The sequence below is a fragment of the Pectinophora gossypiella genome, chromosome 7, assembly GCF_024362695.1.
Source record: "Pectinophora gossypiella chromosome 7, ilPecGoss1.1, whole genome shotgun sequence".
NCBI lineage: Eukaryota > Metazoa > Arthropoda > Insecta > Lepidoptera > Gelechiidae > Pectinophora > Pectinophora gossypiella.
The window spans coordinates 155,973-181,344 of NC_065410.1; the positions used below are offsets into that span (position 1 = coordinate 155,973).

General features: G+C 43.0%; 2 protein-coding genes across 7 annotated transcripts; one reads left to right on the plus strand and one right to left on the minus strand.

Annotated features, from left to right (window-relative positions):
- Positions 1-1,315: 1,315 nt before the first annotated feature.
- Positions 1,316-19,356, minus strand: LOC126368301 (protein phosphatase 1 regulatory subunit 14B). Of its 6 annotated transcripts, none has more exons than XM_050012203.1 (6): positions 19,312-19,356; positions 8,511-8,654; positions 8,276-8,431; positions 6,162-6,272; positions 5,900-5,941; positions 1,316-2,241 (listed from the first exon to the last, which is right to left on the minus strand). In XM_050012203.1, exons 1-6 carry the CDS (start codon positions 19,339-19,341, stop codon positions 2,200-2,202), a joined length of 525 nt encoding a protein of 174 aa, XP_049868160.1. In that variant the 5' UTR covers positions 19,342-19,356; the 3' UTR covers positions 1,316-2,199. The 6 variants fall into 6 exon arrangements, with proteins under 6 accessions (XP_049868160.1, XP_049868159.1, XP_049868158.1 ...); XM_050012202.1 differs by having other exon boundaries at positions 6,162-6,278; XM_050012201.1 differs by lacking the exon at positions 19,312-19,356 and adding an exon at positions 14,171-14,498.
- On the plus strand, positions 19,340-25,080 carry LOC126368261 (uncharacterized). The gene is made up of 11 exons (XM_050012157.1): positions 19,340-19,360; positions 19,531-19,920; positions 20,412-20,617; positions 21,326-21,402; positions 21,743-21,918; positions 22,857-22,944; positions 23,178-23,300; positions 23,547-23,713; positions 24,087-24,202; positions 24,424-24,509; positions 24,648-25,080. The coding sequence occupies exons 1-11, from the start codon at positions 19,340-19,342 to the stop codon at positions 24,776-24,778; spliced, it is 1,581 nt and encodes a 526-aa protein (XP_049868114.1). The 3' UTR covers positions 24,779-25,080.
- The last annotated feature ends 292 nt before the right edge of the window (positions 25,081-25,372 follow it).

Below are 25,372 nucleotides of genomic sequence, written 5' to 3' on the forward strand. Positions count from 1 at the left end.
GCATTTTTACCAAAATTATAGTCAAAAATAAAAAAAGAATTATATAATCACTACGTAGCTTTAGTAAATGCATCCACGCTACAAATTATTAAAGAACTTGTGTTTTAAACTTCATTACGAGCAGTTTTTGGTCTCTTGACGTTACGTTTCGTTTAGTTTATAGAATATCAATAGAAAGAATACAAAGTACCTATAGGACTAAACACGCTAAGTATACATATATTAATGTAGTTTTACCTAATTAAGAAAAACATAGTAATCAACAGCAGTAGTTTTAAACCGAAATAAATGGTTGATTTCGGTTTTAAACTGTTTTTTCGTTTTAAACGGATTTGTTTAAATGGTTTTAAAGACAAGATTTCAAGACATACTTACTGACAAAAACTAGCGAGCTTCCGTTTCGGTGTTGTTACTTGTGTGACTGAGCCTGTTTCATAAAACTTACAATTGTAAATTGCAACGACAATTTGGTGTTCATTACGTAGCTAATATGAAACTGCAAAATATTCGTGATCACGCACTCCTCAATGTACATCAAATTATTGTAATTTACAATTGTAAGTTTTATTAAACAGGCCCTTGGTCTTTGGTGACATTTCATATTCAAAATCGTGACTCATCGTCACGACACGCGTTCGATCTTGGTCACTGATGAATGTATAATGAGTCTGCAGGGCTGTGACAGCTATATACATAAACTCACGCCCGTAATCTGTAATAGGGTGGGCAGAGCCACAAGTAATCAAAGACTCGCAGCGGGAAACGATAATTCATTAATTGCAGCCACTGTCGATGCTAAGTCCTGAGACGGATATGACGAATCGTACATTCTAGTGGTAGTAAGGTCTTATCTTAGTGACAAGGGATCGGCCTATCGCCCGTAATAATTATTCATTATGTTAGAAAGTCCCTCTGTCGGATTTGTTAGGCCACCTAGTTACAAATAACAGCAGCACATCGATATATTACCTGCAGCGTGGCATGCATGGCGCACGGTGGGGGTGTTGGTGGAGACGTCCAGCTCACTCGTGACCAATCGGGACCTCAGGTGAATTTGTGGCCATTCACGATAAGTACCTATTTCTTTTATTGCATGTGTGTAAGTAGTTATTATATTCTGTTCTTTGTATGAATTTCACCTATTTTTATACTAGAGGTAGTTCTGGGCTGCACTCATTCCATAAACTGAACGCCAACCTCCAGTGATGGATAGGGAGAGGCACGCTAATAAGAAGTTATTGTATTGCACACAGCATCGTTTCGCGTTTGTTTTTATTACTATGCGGTATGCGCGGGCAAAATAAAACAACAGCAGTGCTAGTAAATCGCTTTAATACAAAAGTGCGTGTGTAGAGCGCGCGGGCGCGCGAGGTGGCAACGCGACGGCCCATGATAACACATCTATACCTACGTGGCTAGTTATCATATCATTACATTATCTACTTAATTATCGAAATCACAAAATATTAGCTAATATCATTAGCAAATAATAACAGAGCGATTCGTTTGGATTTTCCATTTATCTTGCGCAGTTCATTGGACACGACAATGAGAGTTAGCTGTCGGTGCAGGTACCTACACCTAATTGAGAGTAAATTATAAGTAGGATAACTTAACGCATAAGAGCGGCAGCGTGATGGGAGGTCGCTACCGCCAGCAGATCTGTTTCATGTACTCTACTCTACACATTTACAAGGAACAAATAATACAAATAGGTACTTTGGTGGATGTTACGTACGTAAGTAATCCAAATATCTGAGGCGTGTTAAGAAATACTTGAGACGGCAGTCGTCCGAGGTTGCGGAGATGTCTGCCGCGGGAGCCGCCGGCGGCGGGCGAGGCTCTGTCGAGACTAAATATTGTCCGAATCTAATCATTTTTAAATGCAGAGGCGTACAAAAAATCCTTTCGTGGTACAGATACCGTTAAAATTCTAAGGAGGCACAGTCACTGAAACATGTAAATTTGCACCTCACTATATTTACAAGCACACGTGACACGAACGACTCACTCAACATGGCGCTACACTGGCAATATCACAAGTACAGTCGGGCGGCACGACGCGACGCGGCGGCACCGGCACGCGGCAGCACCGGCACGAGGCGGCACCGGCACGCGGCGGCGGTGGCACGTGGCGGCACGAAGCGCGCGGCGTGGCTCGCGTTGCAGCTTCTCACCACGAATTGTTCTCTTGATTGCCTACAGAGTTTTCGCCTTTTCCAGCAACTCATTGATGAATTTCTGGAAAAATAAGTTGGTTATTCATTATTAGGTAAGTTAAATAGGTGTACTTATACTTAACTTAAAAAAAAATATATAATTATAGGTAGGGGGTTTATAAGTATTTGAATCCCTAATTGAAAATACCGAAATTGACTATACCTAATCATTAAAATCCATAATTAATGAGTGTAAAAATGTATAAGGAAATTGAACAATAAGTAAACGATTTAAACACCTTACGTAAAGATTAGTATAAAATTAATAATACGCATGTACTAATGTACGCCGGGCCCAACTGATCGACACGCAGCCTTCCGAACCACGCAAAATGAAAATGTAATTAAATAAAATTTATTCGCTCTAGAGTGGTACAAAAGATCTTAAATATATAATTATTGTAACAAAAAACGTCCATCACTCAACCATATAGCGTTCTAATATTAATATTAAATGAATTATAATTAAAGGAACATGCTTTAAATATAATATTTAATAAATCTGTCTTAAAAAAATTTAAATAACAATATATTATATTTTAAATACACAAAAAACAATTAACCTTAATTTAATATATCAGATATTGCAGATATTTATCTTATTTTTTTTTTACTAATAGGTACTAGTGGCCAATTTAATCTACGTTATTTTATTTTAAGAAATTGTTATCGGGCTGGGTAGGTAGATACATACATACCAACCAACCATATTATGGTTGATTAAGTAGTACATTTTGTAAATAATAAAGCACTTTTTGATAAATAAAACAGTATGTAGTAAGATGGGTAAATTAATTTATCCACCGGCGGAATATGAAAAATATCTCATATTAAAACGCAATCGAAAATGATTAGTAGAAACTGGACAAAATGTCAGATTTTTAAATTCTAGTTAACTACCTGTGACGGTATCGACAAACAACTGAAGCACTCGTTGCTTCCAGAACTTACATTCAGTCCATATAAAAGAGTTCAACGAGCTGCTCATCAATCACTATTTAATTAATCGATTTACTAAGTAACAATTTATCCATCCACACGCAGTGGAGCAAAGTGGCCGAGTATACTCCACACCACCTCCAATTGAATGAGGGGAGGCCAGTGCCCACTAATTGCGTTAAGATGAAGCATATGAGCAGCATTTAATGCAACATACCCCATCTCAGGCTGTTCATGCATGTTTTTAAGCTATTGCAAAGCTTCTAACGCGGGCTTTGAGCGTGGACACCGAATCCAGAAATTCCGCAATGAAAATAACCTAACACCCCCGACCGGCACAGCGGTGATACTTTTTAGTTTTGCCATCTATCGATGAATAGCAGAACTTTTAATGACTTTGAAATATCACGCTTGTCTCTTTAGTTCAGCAACTCGCCTCTAGGTGGCATTGGTTGTATCGGCGTTAAATTTTTAATTTGAAAATGAATAATGATCCACAAGAATCCACAACAAATATGGGACCACCATTGACGCGGTATTTTCCAGATATTTAGAAGATATCAAGTCTCAAACTTATGTTTCTTATTTCATTTACCATAAACCTATAGTTTCAATGATAAATATTCCTGAATAGCCTACATGTATTGTAAGATGAGCATTTTCAAAAATAAGTGTACCTCCCATTTTCACGTTGTCCCTTGTGTTTGAAGTCTAATAACTAGTAAAATTTACTTCTAGCTAATTATTTTAATTATTGAGATACATTAAATATATTCTAAACTAATTAAATTCTAACAAAATTTTCATGGTTATGAGGAATTATTTAAATAAAATGTAAATTTTTATCACTAAGTACTAGATTTTGCCATGTCCCCCACTCAAACTGATAAATGTTTGAAGAGATTCTTACAACTTTTTGTATTAGGGTATCATTTGATGTTTGGTATTGGTTGAAGTTTTCTAAAGGTTCTCTCATTTCCAGTAGTTTATAATTTAAATCTTGTGCTTATTTAAATATAGTTAAATTTTTTCAAAAGTCTTAAAAAGTGTACCGACCGGACATGTCGGGTTTGTCACGACTAAAACTACCTATTGAAATTATTTACGGTAGCTATTTTCGTTTTAAAATGGCAAAATTATCCTTAATTTACCGGTCGCCATTTAAAAAAAGACTAGTGACAAAATATATTTCGTGACACGAGACGTGTTTTCTGGTATTCCACGGCCGTCAAAATTTTATCTGTCGGGTTTGAGACGATATAAAATCAGATTCAGGTGAGTTTTATTTTATTAATTTATTCAGAAGATGAACTATATTATAATGCAAAATTATTTACATTTGGTGACAAGACTAGGTATTTTTTTTCCTTTTAAATATCGGTTTGAATACAAAATGGGAACAGAGCGTCACGTCAGTTTTGCGACATTTTTCCCTGTGACCTACAGGCTGACTAGTAAAGTCGCAAAACCGACACTATAAAGCTGAGACTACATACCTACTGAAAAGGTTTAAATTTTTAGGCTTAACAATGCCACTAACTAGTGCAGAACGGTCTCGGAGATATAGAGAAAAATTTAAAAAAGAAAATCCCGAGAAATTAAACGCCCAAAGGTTAAAAAATTTACAAAGAATAAAATCGAAGAAGAAAAAAATATCTGAAATGAATGAAGAAGAAGCTGAAAAAAGAAGACAAGTTTGTTATTTGTTAAACTAAGTAATCTTGATTTTCAAAAAGACTGTTCCCATTAAGAATTGATAATTATTTGGTTAAAAACTTAAAATTTGTGTAAGTATATCTTTTATTTTATTCACTTACATTTTTGGGTTCGGTTTTCTCCTGTGTGAGCCCACCCTTAGAAAAATTCGTATGTCAGTTTTGCGACAGTCCCTCATTTTGCGACGAAGAAATTCTTAGATTTTTCTAATTTTCAATATGGAGAGTTGCTAATAATTTCTATTATTTATTAAAATGATTTTAATATTCGGTATCACAATAATTACTTTGTTTATTAAACTAATATTCGAAATTAAATCGTAAATATAATGGTTGCCTTGGTATCAGCTGTGACAAAACCGAACGAAAAACTAGCATATTTCGTGTTTTATAGATTTTATGACTGTGTATATATTTTTTTCATAAAATATCTTTGGTAATCTTCATAACACAACTAAAATCATATTTATATCTTTCTTATAGTTACAGACCAATTATTTTTTAAGATAGTCGCAAAACTGACATTTTTTTCGCCCGTCGCCCTATAATTTAATAATTTTTCGTAAAATAGATTAATCTGTTAACAACTTCACATAATTTCATAAACTATCGCGTATCTTAATAATATCTAAATCAAAATATCTCCAACAATGTCATATTTTTAATTATAGCTAAAATTCAGACGTAGTACACTTAATTTTGAAAACGCTCAGATAATAAAAATTATTTGAACAATATTAACTTCTCATTTATTTAATAAAAGAAAAAATAATGTTTTCTTATCGGTCATCAGTCATCATGCTCAAAAAGTGTAACTTGAATTTACATCAACGAAAAAAAAATCAGGAAAAACAATACTGCATAAGTAAAATACATAAATCATTATAATTGCATAAGTTGATAAAAATGCTATGCAATAGCTATACCGCGACAGTCCCCGAGTGCCACACGTCTTTTTGTTGTAAAACCACTAGCTCTATGCCTATATCTATAGTCAAAGTAACTGCGTCGTTTTTGGGTACTTACATGTACATCTTTTTGGGGTTTTTTGGCATCTGCTAGGAGAGTCTGGAATTAAAATTAAAGTACGAACTCCATAAATTGTTATTTGAATAAGTACAATTTTAAACTCAGAGATCACACACACATTTTGTCTCCAATATTCAGTGAGACACGTTAGTTAAGGCTATGGGCATCACGATAGACAACATTAAATCTTTGTAATCGGATATTTCAACTGATTAATTGTTGTATCAAGTTGTGTGGTGGGCGGGCAGTAGGTACTGACCACGAGGTGCCGGCGCCGGTGCTCGTCCCCGTCCATGTCCAGCAGCTCGTCGATGTCCACCTCCACCTCCTGCGAGCTGCCCGCCGCCCCCGCTGCCCCCGCCGGGCCCGTCTGCAACTGACGTAAAGTAGACCGTATTGCACCTACGCTTCAACGTCCACTCTAACGACACTAACTCTATAAATAAGTACCTAGGAAGGTGAGTATTTACTAAGTTAACTATGACCAACATCTTCGAACTGCTAGATTCGTTTCGTCCTTCGTTATGCGAACTACTAAAGAATGGAATTCTCTTCCTGCGTCTTTGTTCACCGATACATACTTATACCTAATTTAGGGATTTTCAAGGAAAGAGTGAATAGGCACTATTTGAGTTTGCTTGCCCCACCTTAGACCACATTAGACCACGCTGGATCTTGGTCAAATGCACTAAAATCTTACCTATATGCAATACGTCTTTAGTCTAACAAAATCGAATGACTGAGTAATGTCTATGGATCTGTCCTGGTCAGATCTTAGAATTGTTTATTTCACGATGTTCTCGATCATTTCATGAAATATATTTCATGAAATAGAATAGTTACCAGTCATTGGCCACATCATGATGTAGGTAGTTTGACCAGATTCAATGAACACAAAAAGTTTAATGATACGAGCAACTAAATGCATGATTACTTCATGATATGTTGGCAATCACATCGTAAAATTGTCGCTTTGTTTTTGTTTTGCATCAAATGTATGCTTGCATATAAGTAATGTGCAAATGGAAGATAAAAGTACATAGTTATTTGAACTGTACACCGACTGAAACGAGCCTGCAGTTATCCTGCAGTTTTACCAATTATCAAATAATAGATTATAGAGCCCCTAAATAATCTAAATATCGATAAGCCGATCGATATTGTACATTCTACTTTAATCGATTCTATGCGATTTTATTCGATTCCTGTCGAATTCAGATGATTTTAATCCATAACAGACAATTTTATCAAATTCAGTCGATCTTCTTCTTTGCGAGTCGTTGGCGATCGATGCTATATTTTTGCTGACCAATAATTTGCATTGTCAGTGGCTTCCATTGGCTTCGTGAAGATCTTTAATAGTGCAGGTGTTAGGACACCACAAAAGGTGAGCCATCTTCTTCTATCGTGTGGGTAGTGAGGTGGAGTACCTTCTACTTCATCAACCCTGGTGTCAGGGTTACTATTGAGCCGCCAAAGGCCCCTGACATGAACCACTTGGTGAGCCATAGTTTCAATTAATTCCGTCGATAAAACTCGATTGTAAACAAATTTATCGAATTCAATCGATTTCTACCTATTTTATTCGATTCCTTCGATTATTCAGTTGATTTTCGTCGAATACAGTCAATTGTAGTCGAATCCAGTCGAAGCCTAGCGATTTTATTCGATTCCTGTCGATGATTGATTGAGATTATAATCGATGTATTTGTACAATTTTCAATATCGATAGTATCAATTAGGTAAATAATGGGGGACTTTCCAATCGACGTTCCCCAAACACACGATAGATGGCGTTGTTCACTTTTAACGTGATAATTACCTATTTTCTCATTGCTGGGGTGCATAATTATTCAAAAATGTAATGTAATGGAAGAAGCATAAGCAAAACTTAAAAATAAAACTACTACTACTACTTTTGGCTTATATAAAAACTAATTGTTGCTTGATATTTGGATCACGTTATGTATAGAATTATATATGTATATTGCTGATTGCTTCTCTTAGAATAATAATGGGTGGATGTTGTAATTGTACCTTGGCGTAATAAAAGGGTCATCATTTATACCCAAAAACAAAGATAAAAGATGCATAATATTATGTCTGTAATCCATGATATTAGAAGTTTAAACGAAGAAAAAACTTAACAACGCCATCTATCGTGTTTTGGGGAACGCAGATTGGAAAGTCCCTCATTTTGAACCTAAGAAATCAATCGATTATCGGGCAACATTATTCGCATTTTTATTACACCACATAGCATATAGCCAAACGTGGAATGAAATATCATTAAACGTTGACGTATAAACCATATGGTCTGCTGATGATGGCTATTTCATTAAATATGACCATTCCATGAAATGTGTTTATTACCGTGTGCGCGTTGGCGGCGGGCGCGGGCGCAGGCAGCGTGTACAGCTTCTGCAGCTCGTCGTAGAGCCACATCTCGACGGCGAGCCGCTTGCGGATCAGCGCCATCTGATGGCTGCCATACTTCGCCGTCAGGAACTTCTCGCGCCGCTCCTTTACCTGCGCACATAAACACTTCGTCATGTATCCATTTCGTGATGCCGGGGATAATTCATACATGACAAGCAGGGGTAGTTACCTCGCCCTTGTCGCTGAAGTTGACGTGCAGGCCGGACTTGGCGGGCGAGCGCTCGGTGGGCGACAGCGCGGCGTGCGCGGCCGCGGGGCGCACGCCCACCTCCATGCCGCACGCGGCGCCCGCGCCCGCGCCCGCGCTGCGGCTCTGCAACCACCGACAACACACGTCACAACGTCTCTACCTGCGATACTGCACACGCGCACCGCACCGCGTCCCCGCACTCGCCTGCTGAGGAGAAGACTCCTCCACGTGGGACATCGTCTCACGAGAGAACACTCGCCAGATTCCCGACCTCACTCCGTCCCGTTCGGCTAGCAGCTGTGACTACGTCAGTTGTGTTACGAAATCGGGGTGGTTGCGATGATGGCGCGTCAGCTTTTGGCAATGTGTTGTTCGCACGTATGCTAAACCAGCGTTCTTAAAATACCTACTCTTGCAGTTCCTTTTCTCTCGTGTGGGTTGTGTGTGACTAAAGTAGGATAATGAACTAAGAGCTAAGGAGAACCATGTCGTGCACCGTTTACCGGGTACGTATCACCCACCTATAGAATCCTTTTAAAAATGGTTGTTGCGACAAGCAATTTTATTTGTATGTGTAAGTGTAGGTAGTATAAAAATAAAGATCAATGTAGGTAAAACAAGTTTAGTCATGGTACGCAGGTGAAGTAACCGGGCGCGTGCGCACCGGAGCGCGGCACCACCGGACCACCTGCCACCAGCACGCCTCCACTGCGTCACCGTCCGACAATGAGCTCCCATCTTATAGTGTACCAACAGCAACACACAACAGCTGAGGGTCAATTGGTCAGATTCATTTATTGCTTGTTGGAAGGTTGTTAAACAAATGTACATTCATTGGTAATACTTAGAACATGATAGAGGGCAAACGGTGTACTTAGAGGAAGACCAAGACAAAGTTAACCCTTTCACGGGCGGAGACCATGGGTCATTGATGGTTCATAATAGATAGTATGACACCTTAGAATCGGAACGTCATTAGACGCTCTGTCCTTGAAAGTGTTAAGTGAGCACTTAGACCAACATGACAAAAGATCGACAAATCTGGAAAGAGCTCTAGCGACAATTACTTAGAGAATTACCTATAAATGAGGGCTGATGGCGAGACGGGGTCTGCTGGCTATGTGTTATGTTATAGCAGCAGACCTTTATTTAGCTGACTTAATTATTCAATAGTTTTAATTTTACATCGGTAAATCTCTTTGTCTGGTTTGTTGTGACATCATCTTCAACAGGGTCAATGAGAAGCACTTACGTAGGTAAGTAAGTAATAGATCTAAGGTGATGTTGAAAATATTGAGGTGGTCCACCATCACCTTGTTTTTTATTAACTACTTACCTGTAATAACATCACACGATCACGTTGTTTTAACAAACGCCTCGCTATGGAACTTCTCTACGTATCTAACGTACATTAGTATAAGTACTTACATAGTATTTAAATATCATCTTACATCACAAAAGCACTGTATAACTCAGAACTCAAAGCAAATGAGATGAGCCGAGCATGCTTTGTTCAGTCGGTGAGTGCGGTGGTGCGGAGTGCGAGCCGTGCCGCGCGGTGGGGGGCGCCACTCGCCGCGCGGCAAACAGTTGCAATGTGGCAATTTCAAGATAATTTTAGCAGGCGGCGGTGTATGAAGGGTGACGTAACGAAACGCGGCGACGCGACGCGCGCTCCAGCCGCCCGCCGTCCGCCGCCGCACGGCGACCTGCGACGCCGCATTTTAACTTATTTATTTATACGAATAACCAACTCTACCGTTTTTTGGATAAGAGTAACCTACATATAAATAGGTACAATAATGAATACTTTATTCCTACATTAAAAATTTAGACTGATAAGAGTTATTAGGTTAGCTATGCATGCATAGCAAGAGAAATCTTGTCCTATATCTGCGTTCTCCATCTCGTTTATTTATTAGATTTTTTAAAAGACAGATAGGTAGCTAGGTACTTATATTTTTTGATGGTAAAGCCAAACATAATAAATAACACTGAATTCCTGGAAGACGGCGCGGCGTGGGGCGTGTGATTGTTTTGTTCAGGGTTTACACGTCGGCGCGCCGCCGCCGGTGGAAATAGGTAAGTATCGAGGCCATAGAAGTTGTTCAAAATAACATAGGCAGTCGCTCCGTCTAACAACCTCGTCAATAATGGGTTTAAATTAAATGCTCTTTTTCCAGCAAACCGAGTATAGCTAATGTACCTATAATAGCTAGTGCACGTGTTTAGACGATGTTCGTTCATCAATCACAAAGTTGCAATGTTAGTATACTATAAATGTAGGTACTTAGTTGTTTTGAACTGTCTCCATCCAGCGAGTTAGCAGTCACAATCTCCTACTCTTCAGCGAGTGCTGTCACCGTTCTATTACTCTATTTTATCCATTTTCCGTTACTTCTATTGTAGCTCTTGAATTATTGATACGATTTGTTGGATCTACAATCAAATGCGGTGGCGCAAGAAACTTCGAGCATAGGTACATTATGGAAATTGCGTGTTAACACTTTCAGTTAAGCTTCTGTGCCATAGGTCATGCCATGATTAACACACGCTACCTATATACCTAGGACACGTTTCAATTCGTACTTCCAAGACGCTTAATTATTTGTTCTCCGTACACACTTCAGTTTAAGATCTTCATTGGTGTAGGTATATTATAGGCAACCTGTAACACCAGTTCAGGCAATTTAATAAGTTCCCAGTTCCATTCGATTTATCAATCCGAGTAGGTAGATAGATACCTGTGTTTGTGTGGCTATGCTATGCCTATCGTTTAAATTATGCAAGAAGGCCCTGCGTGGCCTCGCGGGTATTGATATAGGTATACCGATATTAGTGTTCTAATTTCTTAAAATCATTCATTACCAATATTTTGGCGTCTTATTTAATCTTAAAAACAATTAACAATGTTATCTGCAGAAGACCGCTCATTGTCGTCTCAGCGTTGATGTCGGGCGGGTGGTCGCTCTTTACACGTAGTAAGTACCTAGGTACTTATAAGTTCCATGGTCTTCTACGACCACAGATATTGAGATCGTTGAACAACCTCAGCAATGCCATGTAAAAATTTGCACAAAACAAATAAACAAAAACTTACACGCGTTATATAAAAGCGAAACCTTTTTGTGCTTCCACGTACCTAATTGGGTTAATTGGCTCCTACTTATTTAAGTTCTTTTGTTTGATCTAACCCCCATGCCATAGAGTGCCCCCACCAAACGAGCAAAGCCTACCTTTTCTCGAAACGTTTCGGTGATGTTTTGACCCCTCATAACTCTGGTTTGTTCAGATTACTTATAGCTAGGTATTATACTTAACTTGTTATTGATATGGAAAAACCCCCTATTTTGACACTGACTGACTCACTAACCTTCCAGATGTCTTACAAGATGTGTGTGTGGGATGTGATGTACGCTAGTCATCATCACCAGCCCATTAGCGTCCCCACTGCTGGGGCACGGGTCTTCCCTATGGATGGATAGGGATATCGGGCCTTAAACCACCACGCGGACCCAGTGCGGATTGGTGGTTAGTAACGACTGCTAATGCAGCCGGGACCAACGGCTTAACGTGCCTTCCGTAGCACGGAGGAGCTTGAGATGAAAACCGCTGCGCCACCGAGCTCCTCCGTACGCTAGTATTAGTACACAAACAAGAAAATTCTAAAACTTTGAATTTTCACCCCCAAACAAAGATAAATTTATTAATACGATCGAGTTTCTAACATATTGTAAGTATAGCAAGTGTACGATGTTAAAAGGTAAGTTTGTCACGCCGCCATAGCTTGGTTGACAGCGCAGCTACGATATTAAAAAAAACTCGAATCTTCTTTTAATAATTGAGGGAGTTCCCAGGGCTACGTTAACTCTAAACGTTAGAAAGGACCTACCTATGTGGCATGGCCGTTTCACTACCATCACACGAGCGTAAGCTGGATAAACTATTTCACGGCGTCGCCGTGGACTGACTGTTGATTGCCATTCTGTTAATAAGTAGTTCTTCTAGGAACGAAAAACAAGCCCCGCCATAATTTGCCTAACGTCTAGAGTTTATAAACTCAGATTTGTATAGTTAGGGCGAGTAGGATTAGAAGTTTGGCTCTGCATGAGGTCTGATAACTTTTTGAAATTATAAATTTATGATCGATAATGATCTCAATATTCTTTATTTGCATACTATGATGGTGTACAAAATTTGTAAGTTACATAATATATGAGTTTCACATCTCATCTTGGCTTCATTGCACATTAAAATGTTTTTGTTGGGATAGTACTATACAATTCAATTCAATTCTTTATTCATAATAAATATTACACGTCAACAAATATTTCGATGAGTACACATACACCAGATAGATAGGTACTTAGGTATGTGCTGTCACGTCATAACCATAATTCACGATAAAACATCAGCACCTCAGATAAAATACACGTCAGTCAACAATGTCGAGAGCTGCACTTGCTGTAACTTAAGAGACGTGGCAAACGATGGGACAGTGGTTAGGTGCTTCTGTGGCTACCGATCCAATACCTACAACTGTTTCCTGTTTATACCAATATGCAGGAGCCATGCTGCGAACATTAAAACCAGAATGGGTATGCGTCTACCTATTTTCGTCTTGAAAACATTACGTTATACTAGGTATCACCCACGCCAAACGGCGCGCGGCGGCAGTTTTGATTACAGCGCTGTTATTTGTTATTAGTTTATGCGTCAAGGTATTAAAGTATGGTCCTACTAAATATTCCTTAAACCTTCATGTAATACTTACACTCTTGTCCCAGGTCAATCTAACCTAACCTACCTAAATATCCATTAAGAGCACAGAATAGGTAGATAAGGTCCCAGCAGTAAGGCACAAGCAGTTTGACCCTATATTCAATGTGACAAAGTGTGAAGGTAAACCATCTACTCCTGCCCCTACCCCGCTCTAGGTGGGGTCGGCACAACATGTATTCCTCTTCCATTCGATTCGGTCAGTGACATCTCAGTACTCACACGGTACTTTTCACACACATATCCTTCTTTACACAATCCATGCACTCTTCGAGGGTCAAGTGTGAAAGTAAATATACCTAACTACTTATCTATGAGTCATTCTATATTTAATAATCTGTAAGTAGGTATAAATGTTTTGATTCCAGGGGCAGTGGAAAAATCTTGAAAGTGGCGCGTTGCCCGCTGCGGTGAGCGCACACAGCACTACGCCGATGGACCAATACACGCTCAACTATTATATTAGGTACCTATAGGTAGGTATATATATCATCGGTTACGTTGTAAGACCGCTGATTATGGTAATACACAAGTAGGTAGTAAAGTAACAGTCAGTATTCTTTCTACATCCTTGCTGTTTGATGGGTAGGTAGGTACCTACCTCGTCACTGCTGTCGTCCGTGGTCACAGTATACCTCTGGTCACTGTTGTTTAGGTAAAGGGTGATGATAAAGTGGCGGAGCGACGCGAGTGGTGGAGTGTGGGCGACGTCGCGGGAGTCGGCGGCGCACGTGGCGGGTGGCAGCCCCGCGCCAGCGCTCCGTGCTCGACGTCAACACCGCACCGTTATCCGCTAGGTATTCAAACGACCGAAACACGGAGATTAGCAGTGTAAGCCGCTATCCGCGGCCCAAACGTACCGAGATGTCGTCGGTCAGCGCCCCCGGCGCGACGGCGGCGCGGACTGGCTGCGTGGCTGCGGCGAGCTGCGGCCGGCGGCGGCGGGCGGCGCTGCTTGCCGCACACAACAAACGGCACTACACACACTGGCGGAGGGTCAGTTCTGGCTCTGGCAGAGCGCGTGCTGGCGATGGCGTGCACGTGGAGCGGCGTGAGGCGCGCGCGGAGGCCGACTGACTGGGTTGAGTGACTGCGGCCGCGCGGCGCGGGGCGGGGGGGCGGCGCGCGCAGCTGATAGCGGCCCCCTCCGCCGCGCTCCTCTGCCGCACTCATGTACCCACCACGCCGCCTGTCTGCTGGTGCTGGAAACTGCAGCAGCCACTGACCCTATCACCTGTCCCGCGGACGCGGCGCCAGTGTGCACTATGACTCAACACAACACACTCCTAGTCATATCGAGGAGGCTCTCCTTATTGTTTACAGATTGATCGATGTCTCACACACAAATAAGTACCCTCTCAAAAGGCACTTTCAACCGCTCCCTTAATATTCCCTCCCATTCCACTAATTTCTATGCAAAGTCGTTTACGGTGCAAGCTGTTCGGTTAAGGAATTCCTTGCCTGAATCCCATTCATTGGATGCTTTCAAAGGGCAAATCAAGCAGTACTTTCTCAACTCTCTCTCCCCTTCTTTATAACGTTTTTCTATTCTACTCCATTCTTCTTACATCTTCCTCTTTATAAAGTAGGTATTGTAGTACTGTCATGGTTTCCTTTCTTCCATAGTAATGTATGTATATATTTACGCATTTATATATTATTATAATCATTATTTATTGTTTTCTATGTATTGTTTTTAATATAGTTTATCTAGTTATAAGTACTTGTATTTTTCAACATTTTATTTTTTATTTTGCATGTCTGTCCCGCTACATTTTTCATTAAATTCATATCATATCCTATACCTACAGGTTGCCTGGAAGAGATTGCTACCTTATCAATAAGGCCGCCTCTTGTACTATCAATTTAATTATAATACTAATGTGATTTAAGTGCAATAAAGAGTTTTTGTATTGTATTGTATTGTAAGTAGTAGGTAAGTAAGATCACGAGAAAAGTCCACTTGACAGCCGGTAGTGACTAATAAGTGGGTATAAAACGGAAGCCAGTATGGAAAATAAACCCTATAGGTACCTTCCTACTTAACTGTTAGGTTAAGACAACGTGCAAATAGACTTACTTAAGTTGTGATTTATACTGTAGGTACCTATTGCAGAACCTAGTTACTGAAATTATTTTTCTATGCCAAGTAAGACCTGAACCATATCAAACGGCACATCACATCTCCAACGTTTTACTTACAGCCGACAGACAGGCAGAAATGAAATATGGTCTTTACTTACTTAGCTATGAAATTGCCGTTCTGCAGTACTCGCCATTTCAAATCAAAATAATTTTTGTTTGGCTCATAATTCTAATTTCAAATTAATTTTATTTTAAAAACATGGAACATTTTATCCAAAAGTAGTCATTTGTTTATTGATTAGTATTACATTTTCATCGCAGAACAGTTCAATCTTTTTCATCATCATATGGAGTATGAGTACCGTCGCGTCGTGGCAGCAACGCGACACAAGCGGCACGCAACTTCAACGACGTTCACGGAGCTAACACTACAAACCAACGCACCACCTGTTATTGGTTTGCTCGCTTCCGTTCAGGATTTCGACCTGAAAAATGTACCTCGCGGTCGTGCGAAGACTGGTCGACAATGACTACTGAATTAATCATAATAATAAACTAATACCTACACAATCTACGACTGAATTAGCAGCAGCATTCGACGTTAGCGTCAAAACAATATTGGTCCATTTGCGTCAAATTGGCAAAGTTAAAAGCCGTGTCTTGCACTGGTCAACAGACACACAAATTAAGGAATTTTGAACCGCATTGTTACCTGCGATGAAAAATGGATTCTGTTTGATAACCGCAAGCGCTCAGCAAGTTGGTTGGGTCCTGGTTCAGCACCTAAACAATGCCCTAAACGAAACCTTACCCCTAGAAAAGAGGTCACTGTTTGGTGGTCCAGCGAAGAACCGAAGACAATGATGGAGAAGCAGGCACATCTCCAACCAGCATTGGTCAATCGCTCGTCTCCGAGAGGCAGTACGAAATGCATTTTGAAAAATTTGTTGCCTTCCGTCCAGCTGATTTCTTTAAGAAGGTCATCAATAAACTGCCACTACGTCGGCAAAGATGCATTGATTGCCCATGCAATGACTACTTCGATTATAATACAAATACAAAATACTTACATTAAAAAGATCGTTTACATTTTTTCATACAAAACGGCAATTTCATAGGTAAATACCTAATATTTTGAAGAACATGTTACATTATCCTTGGTCACATTAAGTAAACCACGGAGACACAACACTAATCCGAAGTAAAATATGCGAGCAAATTAAACTAAAAATAAAATAAGATTCGATTTACCTTATTATCTTCGGACACAGCACTAAAAATGGCTGCATACATGTGTGTATTATGTATTGCGCTTACGACAGAAAATAACGCGCGATATAAGTACTACGTGACGGATGATGATGAGTGGCTGTACCAATGCTACCATCTGCTCACGTCGCTAGGGGGTGTGGGCGCGTTCGACGCGATATTAGACCTAAGTACTTAAGGTACCTAGAACTATACTTATTATTATTATAGTGACATGTTACACCAACCAAATGCCTTTTACGTGACCACGTTAGTCAGAATGTAATCCTGTCTAACTCAGAGGAGACATTGGTTGAAAGGGTGGCTTTCGGAGCCGTCTCCGAGTGAGGCAACGCCAACCCGGTCAAGCTCAACGGTATCAACACGCAGCAGGCGTGTTTATTTACCTACCGCTAACGGCATCCTTTCCAACTGACTCCGACTAACCGAAATGTATCAACGAAGAAGCTCACCCACCATAAATCCAGCTCTATTGAGGTAAAACTCCAGAGCCTCGGGCACCGGGGCGCTTGGTTGCTTGTCTATCGGTATTAAAGATAAAGATTTTTCTTGTGCATAAATTTAGGTACAGTTATAGATAATTCGGGTTATTTATTATCTTTTATTATTATTAACCTTATATTGGCCCCGATTCCTGCAGACACCTCCTTATTTTATTTTAAGACGAATGAGTTCATGAATGAATAACCCCAGCGAATCAAATAGTATCTCGCTGATATGCAACCCGTTAGACGTTTGCAGTCAACTAAATTTTATCGGGTTATTGGCCGATGGTTGTTTTAGATTTCTGCCTAAAATTGACGTATGTAAATAATAATAATAAAAAAGGTTTATTCAGGTAAAACCTTCGACACACATATACATTATGTCTGTCGATTATCCGTCCCCTTCTTTTTAAGCGGATAAGAAAATGACAGGTATAACGTAAAATAAAATTAGATAGTGTGTACAGAAATTAGCACCGTTATATTAGATTTTAGAATTAGCGTAACTTTTTTTCCTTACATTGGATTGTTAAAATTTTGTTCTGTGCAGTAAAGTTTATTTGGTTTGATTGTCTGCCCGCGAACCTGTTTTCCGAATAATTGCACTTACATCTTGGACCGTAAGTAGGTACAAGACGTTAAAGGGTTTCTTAGGTAAGTAATCGTGTCCTACCCTCGACCACATCGTCTCCTACCATCAGGTGAGAGAGAGAGAAAGAGAGAGAGAGAGAGAGGTGAAATGCGCACCCTATCTTTCATAAAAAATGACTTTACTAACGAAAGGAACAACTAGCGTTCATTAGGTCTGGCAGGAAAGTAAGAGTCCCGAACACAAAGAGAAAACGACAAACACCCTACTAATGCAGGACGGCGCGACGCGGCGGCCGGTACGCACACGGCATGTAAGTCTCCGTGAAAAGGCGTACTTTTCATGTTTTTAATATCCAGTATATTAAAAACATGAAAAGGTTTGCTCGAGTTAGAGAAGAACCTATGGATTTTTTGCCAGGTTAGAGAAAACTTAAAAAAATGCTATTTATGTCTATAACTTTACGTTAAGCAATTAAGATAACTCTGGAACTAAGACGGGATAGATAAATGTTAGAACGATGATGCTTCTGTTGATCAACAAAAGGACGAAGAGACGAGACAGGACAGCGGGCAGCTCGCGCCGGACGCCGCCGCAGGATCGCGCCGGACTGCGAGGGAGCAGCGCCGGGCGAGACAGCGGCGTGGGATGCGCCGGCTCACAGCAGTTCAAGGCTAAGTGTTCACTTACCGAAGGGTCAACGAACAATCGCAGTATGTAATTGAAGTCGTTCCTTCCCACTTCACAGTCCCGCGTCGCCTGCGCCCCGCCGCCCCGCCGTGCGCCACCAGCGCTACGAGGGCTCATTCCCACAATTTGATCACATCTTTATCGAAATACGACAAATTATGCGACAAGACTACAATGTGATGAGACAACGCTCCCTATTTGTAAACAATTGAAGAACTCGGATTATGTCATAATTAATATGTCACCTAGATAGGTACCTATATTTTGCATCTTTATTAACATCATTAAACAACAAATAAATAAGTACCTACCAAATGTGGCGTATCGTACGTACCATGTCTCGAACTTGAAGAAAGTCTGTGATTTCCAAGACGAGTAATACCTACCTTATATCGATCGGAGGACTGACAATGGACACCACTCGCCAGCAAGGTCTTGTTTAATGTTTGTTTCATTCAACAAACAACAAATTGGCTAAGACGATTCGTAAGTACTAATAAATAAATATTGTGAATAGGTGTACTTAGGTGCTAACGAGAAAGGAGGTAAGTACCTAGTCATCCAATCGAAGCGACCCAAATTACTTATAAGATTTCTGTCCTAAGAGATAAGTTATAAGTACTTATTACATTTACTTGAATGTCCTACTTACATACTTAAATGTAATTGTGGTGTTATACCTACATATTATACGTAATTTCGGACGGGTAACATGAAGCTTAGTGACAAGATTGATAACTTAATCTGTTATTAATAACGAGTTTACCTATCGTTGCTTGAATTTAATAATGAAAGTGACTGAGTGCGAAATTAGGCGGAGCACCCGGCCTGCCGCGAGTGGGGCTGCGGGTGCGGGGCGGGTGCCGCATGCCGGGGTACTCACGCTGCTGCGGAACTTGAAGAACAGCGACATGATGCGGGCGACGTGGCTGGCGAGTGCAGCGAGCGCGCTACCTGCGCCGCGGGCCGCACGTCCACGCACAGCTCACCACATGCGGCCGCGACCGCGACAGATAAACTCACTCGGCTAATTCCTCGCAAACGTTTACATCGACGTGTGAGCGTTCCGAGTGTCGCCCGTAAATACGGCATCCACTCCCAGCGAGGCGGGAGGCTCGGGCCGGGCGTGCGGCGCAGGCGCGGCGCTATCGAGCGGGCGGCGACGCTCAGAGACCCGCCACCCGCTGCGGCCGGCGCCCGTGCTGCGACTGCGGACACTGCAGCTGGCGGCAGCCCGCACACGATGGTCGGCGGCGCGCTGCTGGCGCTGGCGGCGGCGCTGGCCGCGAGCCGGCCGGCGGCGGCGCGCGAGCTGGACCCGGCCGCGTGCGCCGCGCGCTTCGACGTGCAGCGCGACAAGATCATCCGCACGGAGGAGTCGCGCGAGATGGGCGCGCGCTACCTGTCCGAGCTGGACGTGGGCGCGCGCCACGAGTGCCGCCGCCTCTGCTGCGAGACCGACGCCTGCGACGTCTTCGTCTACGAGGAGAAGGTGACCACTTGTTTGTTGCATGCGCACTACTCTCACACCGCTTCGTCGCCAAAGATACTGAATAGGTACGTGCACGAATCGACCTCTACATCGTGATCGTGAAGTAACCAGGTGCGCCTCCAGAACTAATAAGTGGTGGCGCGAGCTTTACACAACAAAGAAATATTTGTATAGGTAGGTACTTATACAAAATAATATTTTGTTGTTAGACTGGATGATAAGGAACATTGGAGTATTTTTTTTTCTATAAGCATGTAGTATGTATTATCTGCAATCTTAGTCCTTCGTAAGCAGCATCAAATCATCAAAGTGCCTAAATCCAATAGGTAATTGTGGTAATTCAGCTTTAACTTAAGTAAGTATCTACCTCTATATTCAGAAAAGAAAATGGGGCCGCGCCCGCATATTTGACACTCCCGGCAACGCTTTGTAAACACCTAGTTGCGCTGACGTACCTACCTAGCTACATGGTGTGTATGTTGTTGTTTCAGAGCCCGGGCAGCTGCTACCTGTTCAACTGTGGGCCGCCGGAGGACTTCCGCTGCAAGTTTACGGCGCACTCCAACTTCAGCAGCGGCGTGCTGGCGCTGAGCCGGCGGCTGGCCGAGCTGCAGGACCAGGAGCGCCTGCCGCCGCCGCGACGCCTCGCTCCCACCACTACCACCACCACGCCGCCGCCGCCGCCGTCACCGCCCAAGTAGGTTCCTGATAAATAGTCTTCCTCTTCCAATAAAATGTTTTTTCATTCTTTAACACCATGTTTGCCATCTGGGAAGCATTATCTGTCTGTAGGAGTAGCGATACTCCTTGCGATTCTTAGATACTTATTTCTTGAAATCTGTTTATTTTACTTATCTCATAATACCTACCGCATTCTTTTTTAAATATTATCTTCTTCTTAAGGTTCATCATATCCAGCTTACGACAACGTATCAACAGTGGCTGCAAGTTGTCTTTGATTGCTTGTGGCTCTGCCCAACCCATTAGGGATTACGGGCGTGAGTTTATGTATGTATGTATGTATCTTCTTATAATTGTGAAATATATACTACTAGGTACTTAGGTTCTATGACGATCTTGTGACGTAGCGAGTAGGCGCCGCTACTTCAAAAGCGCACCCCTGATGCCGGGAAGCAGCGGTATCAGTACTGTTTGGAGGCCGAGGAAATTGATTCTGGTAGGGCTCTAGCTAGAACATCACCGATTGAGAAATTGGTCGGTGTACTGCGGAACGGAAGGCGATTGGGGCAACCACCGTTCTACACGTCCTATCTATGGAGTAATGGCGATTACTCCACCGACAAGAGCGCAGCTCTTAAATAAAGAGAGAGAGAATTGTGAAATATGTCAAGTAGGTACTTGGGTAGTGATTGCTTCCACGCTTATGTGCCGCTTGTCATTGCAGGCTGGCGCCGGCGGGGTCGACGCAGCCGCCGCCCACGCCCGCTGCGCACCCCGCGCCCCGCACCACGTCGCAGCCCGGTGAGTACATTATTACATAATCGCTCCCTACTCTATGATACGTACATCATCATCACTCATCGGGGGGGCGTTTTAAGGTATGCAATACGAGTGAGCACTGAGAGTCGGTATAAGTAGAGCAGAATCATGCCAAGCGGCGCTTATTGGGCGGCGGTTGCTGCTAAGCATCTAACACAAATGTCACGATCTTGTTATGGGTAGGTCCGTAAGCAGCGACCTAATCATAACCATTCACGTGGTCGTCGTTAGTTTACAATTTAATCTAAAAGTAAGTTATACAGTAATGCGATGTAGTAAAAATGTGATATATGAAGTACGATTGTGTGCGACCCGGTGGCAGCGAGCCGGTGCAGCCGCTACCAGTGGGAGTGCCACTCGGGCGGCGAGTGCATCGCGGTGTACAACGCGTGCGACGGCGTGGCGCAGTGCGCCGACGGCAGCGACGAGGCGCCCGAGCTGGGCTGCCCCGCCGCGCCCGCCCGCGCGTCGCCCGCGCCCGCGCCCGCCCCGCTCAACGTACGTACACGCGCCCGCGACAACCGGGGACCACTTCAATACACTACATAATATACCTATGAGTAGCTCACTGAACTCTGTTATCGTCATCATCTCCCTAGCATTATCCGCGTTTTTCACAAGGCCCGCTTACCTAACCTGATGATTTGACAGGTCCGGTTTTTCACAGAAGAGACTGCCGATCTGACCTTCCAACCGGCGAAGGGAAACCAGCCCAATACAGGTTAGGTTAGGGCTCGGGAATCTGGGTTTTCTCACGATGTTTCCTTCACCGCTGAGCACGTGATAATCATTATGATCGAAACATGAATTCGAAAACAAATTCGACAATTGTTTAGGTCTGTGCTGGATTCGAACCTGTGACCTCAAAGTGAGAGGCAAGTGTTCTACCAATAACTGTGCTACCACGCCTCTCTTATATGGTCTACTATTTCAATTCCCGCGAACAAAAGACATCAACGAGTGCCATACTTATAATTTAAAAGTAAGCCAAATCCATCCTTATTCTAAGCCAAATCTGTAGTTTTAAATACCACTTTGTACTGTTACTTACTGTTTATCACGATGCTGAAGGTGATCGATTGACTAAATAATAAACCTAGTAAGTAGGTATGTACATCTAACTACATCCTTATTTATCGATCTAATATTCACGATAAGTCAGTAGGTAGGTAGGTTAGCTTTAAAAGGACGAAGATAAAACTGGTATCTATATCGGTAGAATGATTAGGTATTCCTAATCGTTCTACCGATATGGATACCAATAATATTCTGTGATTTATTCTATATACTTAAGTAGATATTTATTCTAGATACTTACCTACGTAGATAGTACCTGCAGGTATGTACAGTAGGTAAATTGCATCTTCCTGATGACGTCAGTGTGTCAGTTTCTATTTATTCAGAATAACTTGTATACAATTTAGATGTGATTGCAGGTGTACGAGCCAGAGGCGGGGGCGGGCGCGGGCGAGCGCTGGCCGCACCGCCTGCTGCAGGCGCAGCCGCGCCGGTACCCCGCGCCAGGTGATGGCCCAACCGCTAGTGCCTACTCTACTCCAGCCGCTGTACATTAAACGCATGCATTTATGTTCTTATAAAATCTAAATGAAGATCTCCCAGCCACTGGCGTCGCGACAAGCAAAATGCCTGCTAGTACAACCTCAGTTTCATCCCAGAAAATAGATGGTTGATTTTGGATATAGAAACTTAGGTATGCATGTACCTACTTATAAAACACGTACATGTTGTGTGTCTAGTGAGTGAGGGCGTGGCGTCGCACATCTTCAGCCACAAGGGCGGGCTAGTGCAGGAGGAGCCGGCCTTCGAGCCGCCGGCGCCGCCGCAGCCCTGGCCCCGGCACCCCTGGCCGCCACGGCAAGGTACGTACCTAACACTGCTGCCTTCAACAAGTACATCCCATGTAACAATACCTACACACCTCGTTAGTATGCAAGTTCCTGGAGGCGAGGTGTTTTAAGTTTTGCACTGATCATCATGATGTTCATTAATACCTATAACAACCGAGTATTAAGCACGAACCTCTGCATCGAACCTGCTGTGCCACTGAAGCGAAAATTTGAATCTAACCTGAACAGAATACCTACCTACTTACCTCCTTCCCCTAGGTGCGGAGAGCGGTGGCTGGGCGGGCTGGGCGCGCGACTGGGTTGGGAGGGCAGCAGAGGTGGGGGGGCCGCCGGAGGCGGGGGGGGCCGCGGAAGCTGCGGGGCCCGCGGAGGCGGGGGGGCGCCGCGCCTGGCCCGCGCCCCCCGCGCCCGCACCGCCAGATCCGGTACGTACCTAACTGTTTATCAGGTACAGGCTACCTATTTACTTTGAAAAGTCTTGCCTTGCACGTCACGGGAAGAGAACCATTTAAAGTCATAATGACAATCATGCACATGAACTCTAACTCACGTTCTTCTTCTCACGTTAACACTCGTATTTTAGCTAAACACCTGATTGTCTGAAAGTAAGAAGATCTGTGCTTTGGAAGACATGTTAAACTGTCATGAGAGTCAAAAGTCCCGAGTCGGTCCCGGTTACTACTGTTACTACTCATGTATGTACGTAGTCGTGTGTCAGGGGCTTTTGACGGTTCAATAATATGTTAGAACTAAAAATAAATAAGTACCCCGCATGCAATACAGTTTGTGTTATATCAGGAGATGCCGTACGTACCCGGCAAGACGATGCCGGAGCTGCCGGAGGTGTACCCGCAGCCCGTGTCGCTGCACGACGCGCCCAAGAAGGGCCCGCGGCCCGCCGCCGCGCCCGCGCCGCCCGGCCCGCCGCCGCCGCACGCGCAGCCGCACGATGACACCACGCATAAGGACACCGCGCCGGTTAAAGTGATTCTTCACAGATTCCACAACGAAATCAATGATTAAGCTATGAAATACAAAGTGAATTCGACATTCGTAATAAATACCTATTTCAGAGTGACGTAGCAGCGAGCGCGCCGACCGCTGGAGCGGCGCCGGCGCGGGCGGCGCCGGGCGCGGCGGCGCGGCGCGGCGGGGGCGGCCGGGACGAGCTGGACGGGCTCAGCGAGCACCCGCCCGCCGCCGTGCTGCTGCTCGTGCTCGGTAACTGATGACCCGACCCGACCCGATCGGCGTCTCCAGACTCCAAGCTTGTGTTAAAGAGCCTCTCCACTAGGATATGACGATATTTGGAGTGTTTGACCTGGGAATTATTATAACCGAGCTCACGTGTATTCTCAGGCGTGGCGATGACGGGTGCCATGGGCGTGCTGGTGGGGTGCCGCGCCCGAGCCGCCCGCCGCCGCCTGCGCCGCGCGGGGAAGCCCTTCGCGCACGACGCGGACTACCTCGTCAACGGCATGTACCTGTAGCGTGCGACGCGGCCTGGTAGCTGCGCCGCTGCAGCGGTTGCCCCTACTACGACCTTGAGCGGAAGCCGCACGAGCTTGCAGTGAGCTCCGTCACGTCTCCTGTTGATAAAGTTGAGGCGGAGAGCGACGCGCTACGAGAATGTTACTACACGTTTTGTAATCGGGTGAAATACTACGCCGTGCACCCACGTGTCATGTTTGTAAATCATAATCTTGTGTTTTGTTCTGATCGTTATTTCTAAGCTTTTCTTGTGATCGAATTTTGGTTTAGTTTGTCAATAAATATTATCTATCATGTTAAATAGGCATGTAATATATTTTTTCATCCCGAACTCTCGAAGTGGTAAATAGAATAGATACTTCCATCAAAGAACATTGACTGCCTAGGGCCTCTTAAGTAGTCATCGGTCGAGCAGGGCAGTGGGTAACATCAGAAGTGGCTGCAAGTTTACTATGTTTTTCTTACAACAATTTTTGATGAGGGTGGATATGCGAAAGTGGTATATAAAGATCAGGAGCGTAGTACCTAAATGGAATTCCGAAGTCTCTACCTACCCTAATGCACCATAATGATGGCTTTACCAACGCAATACA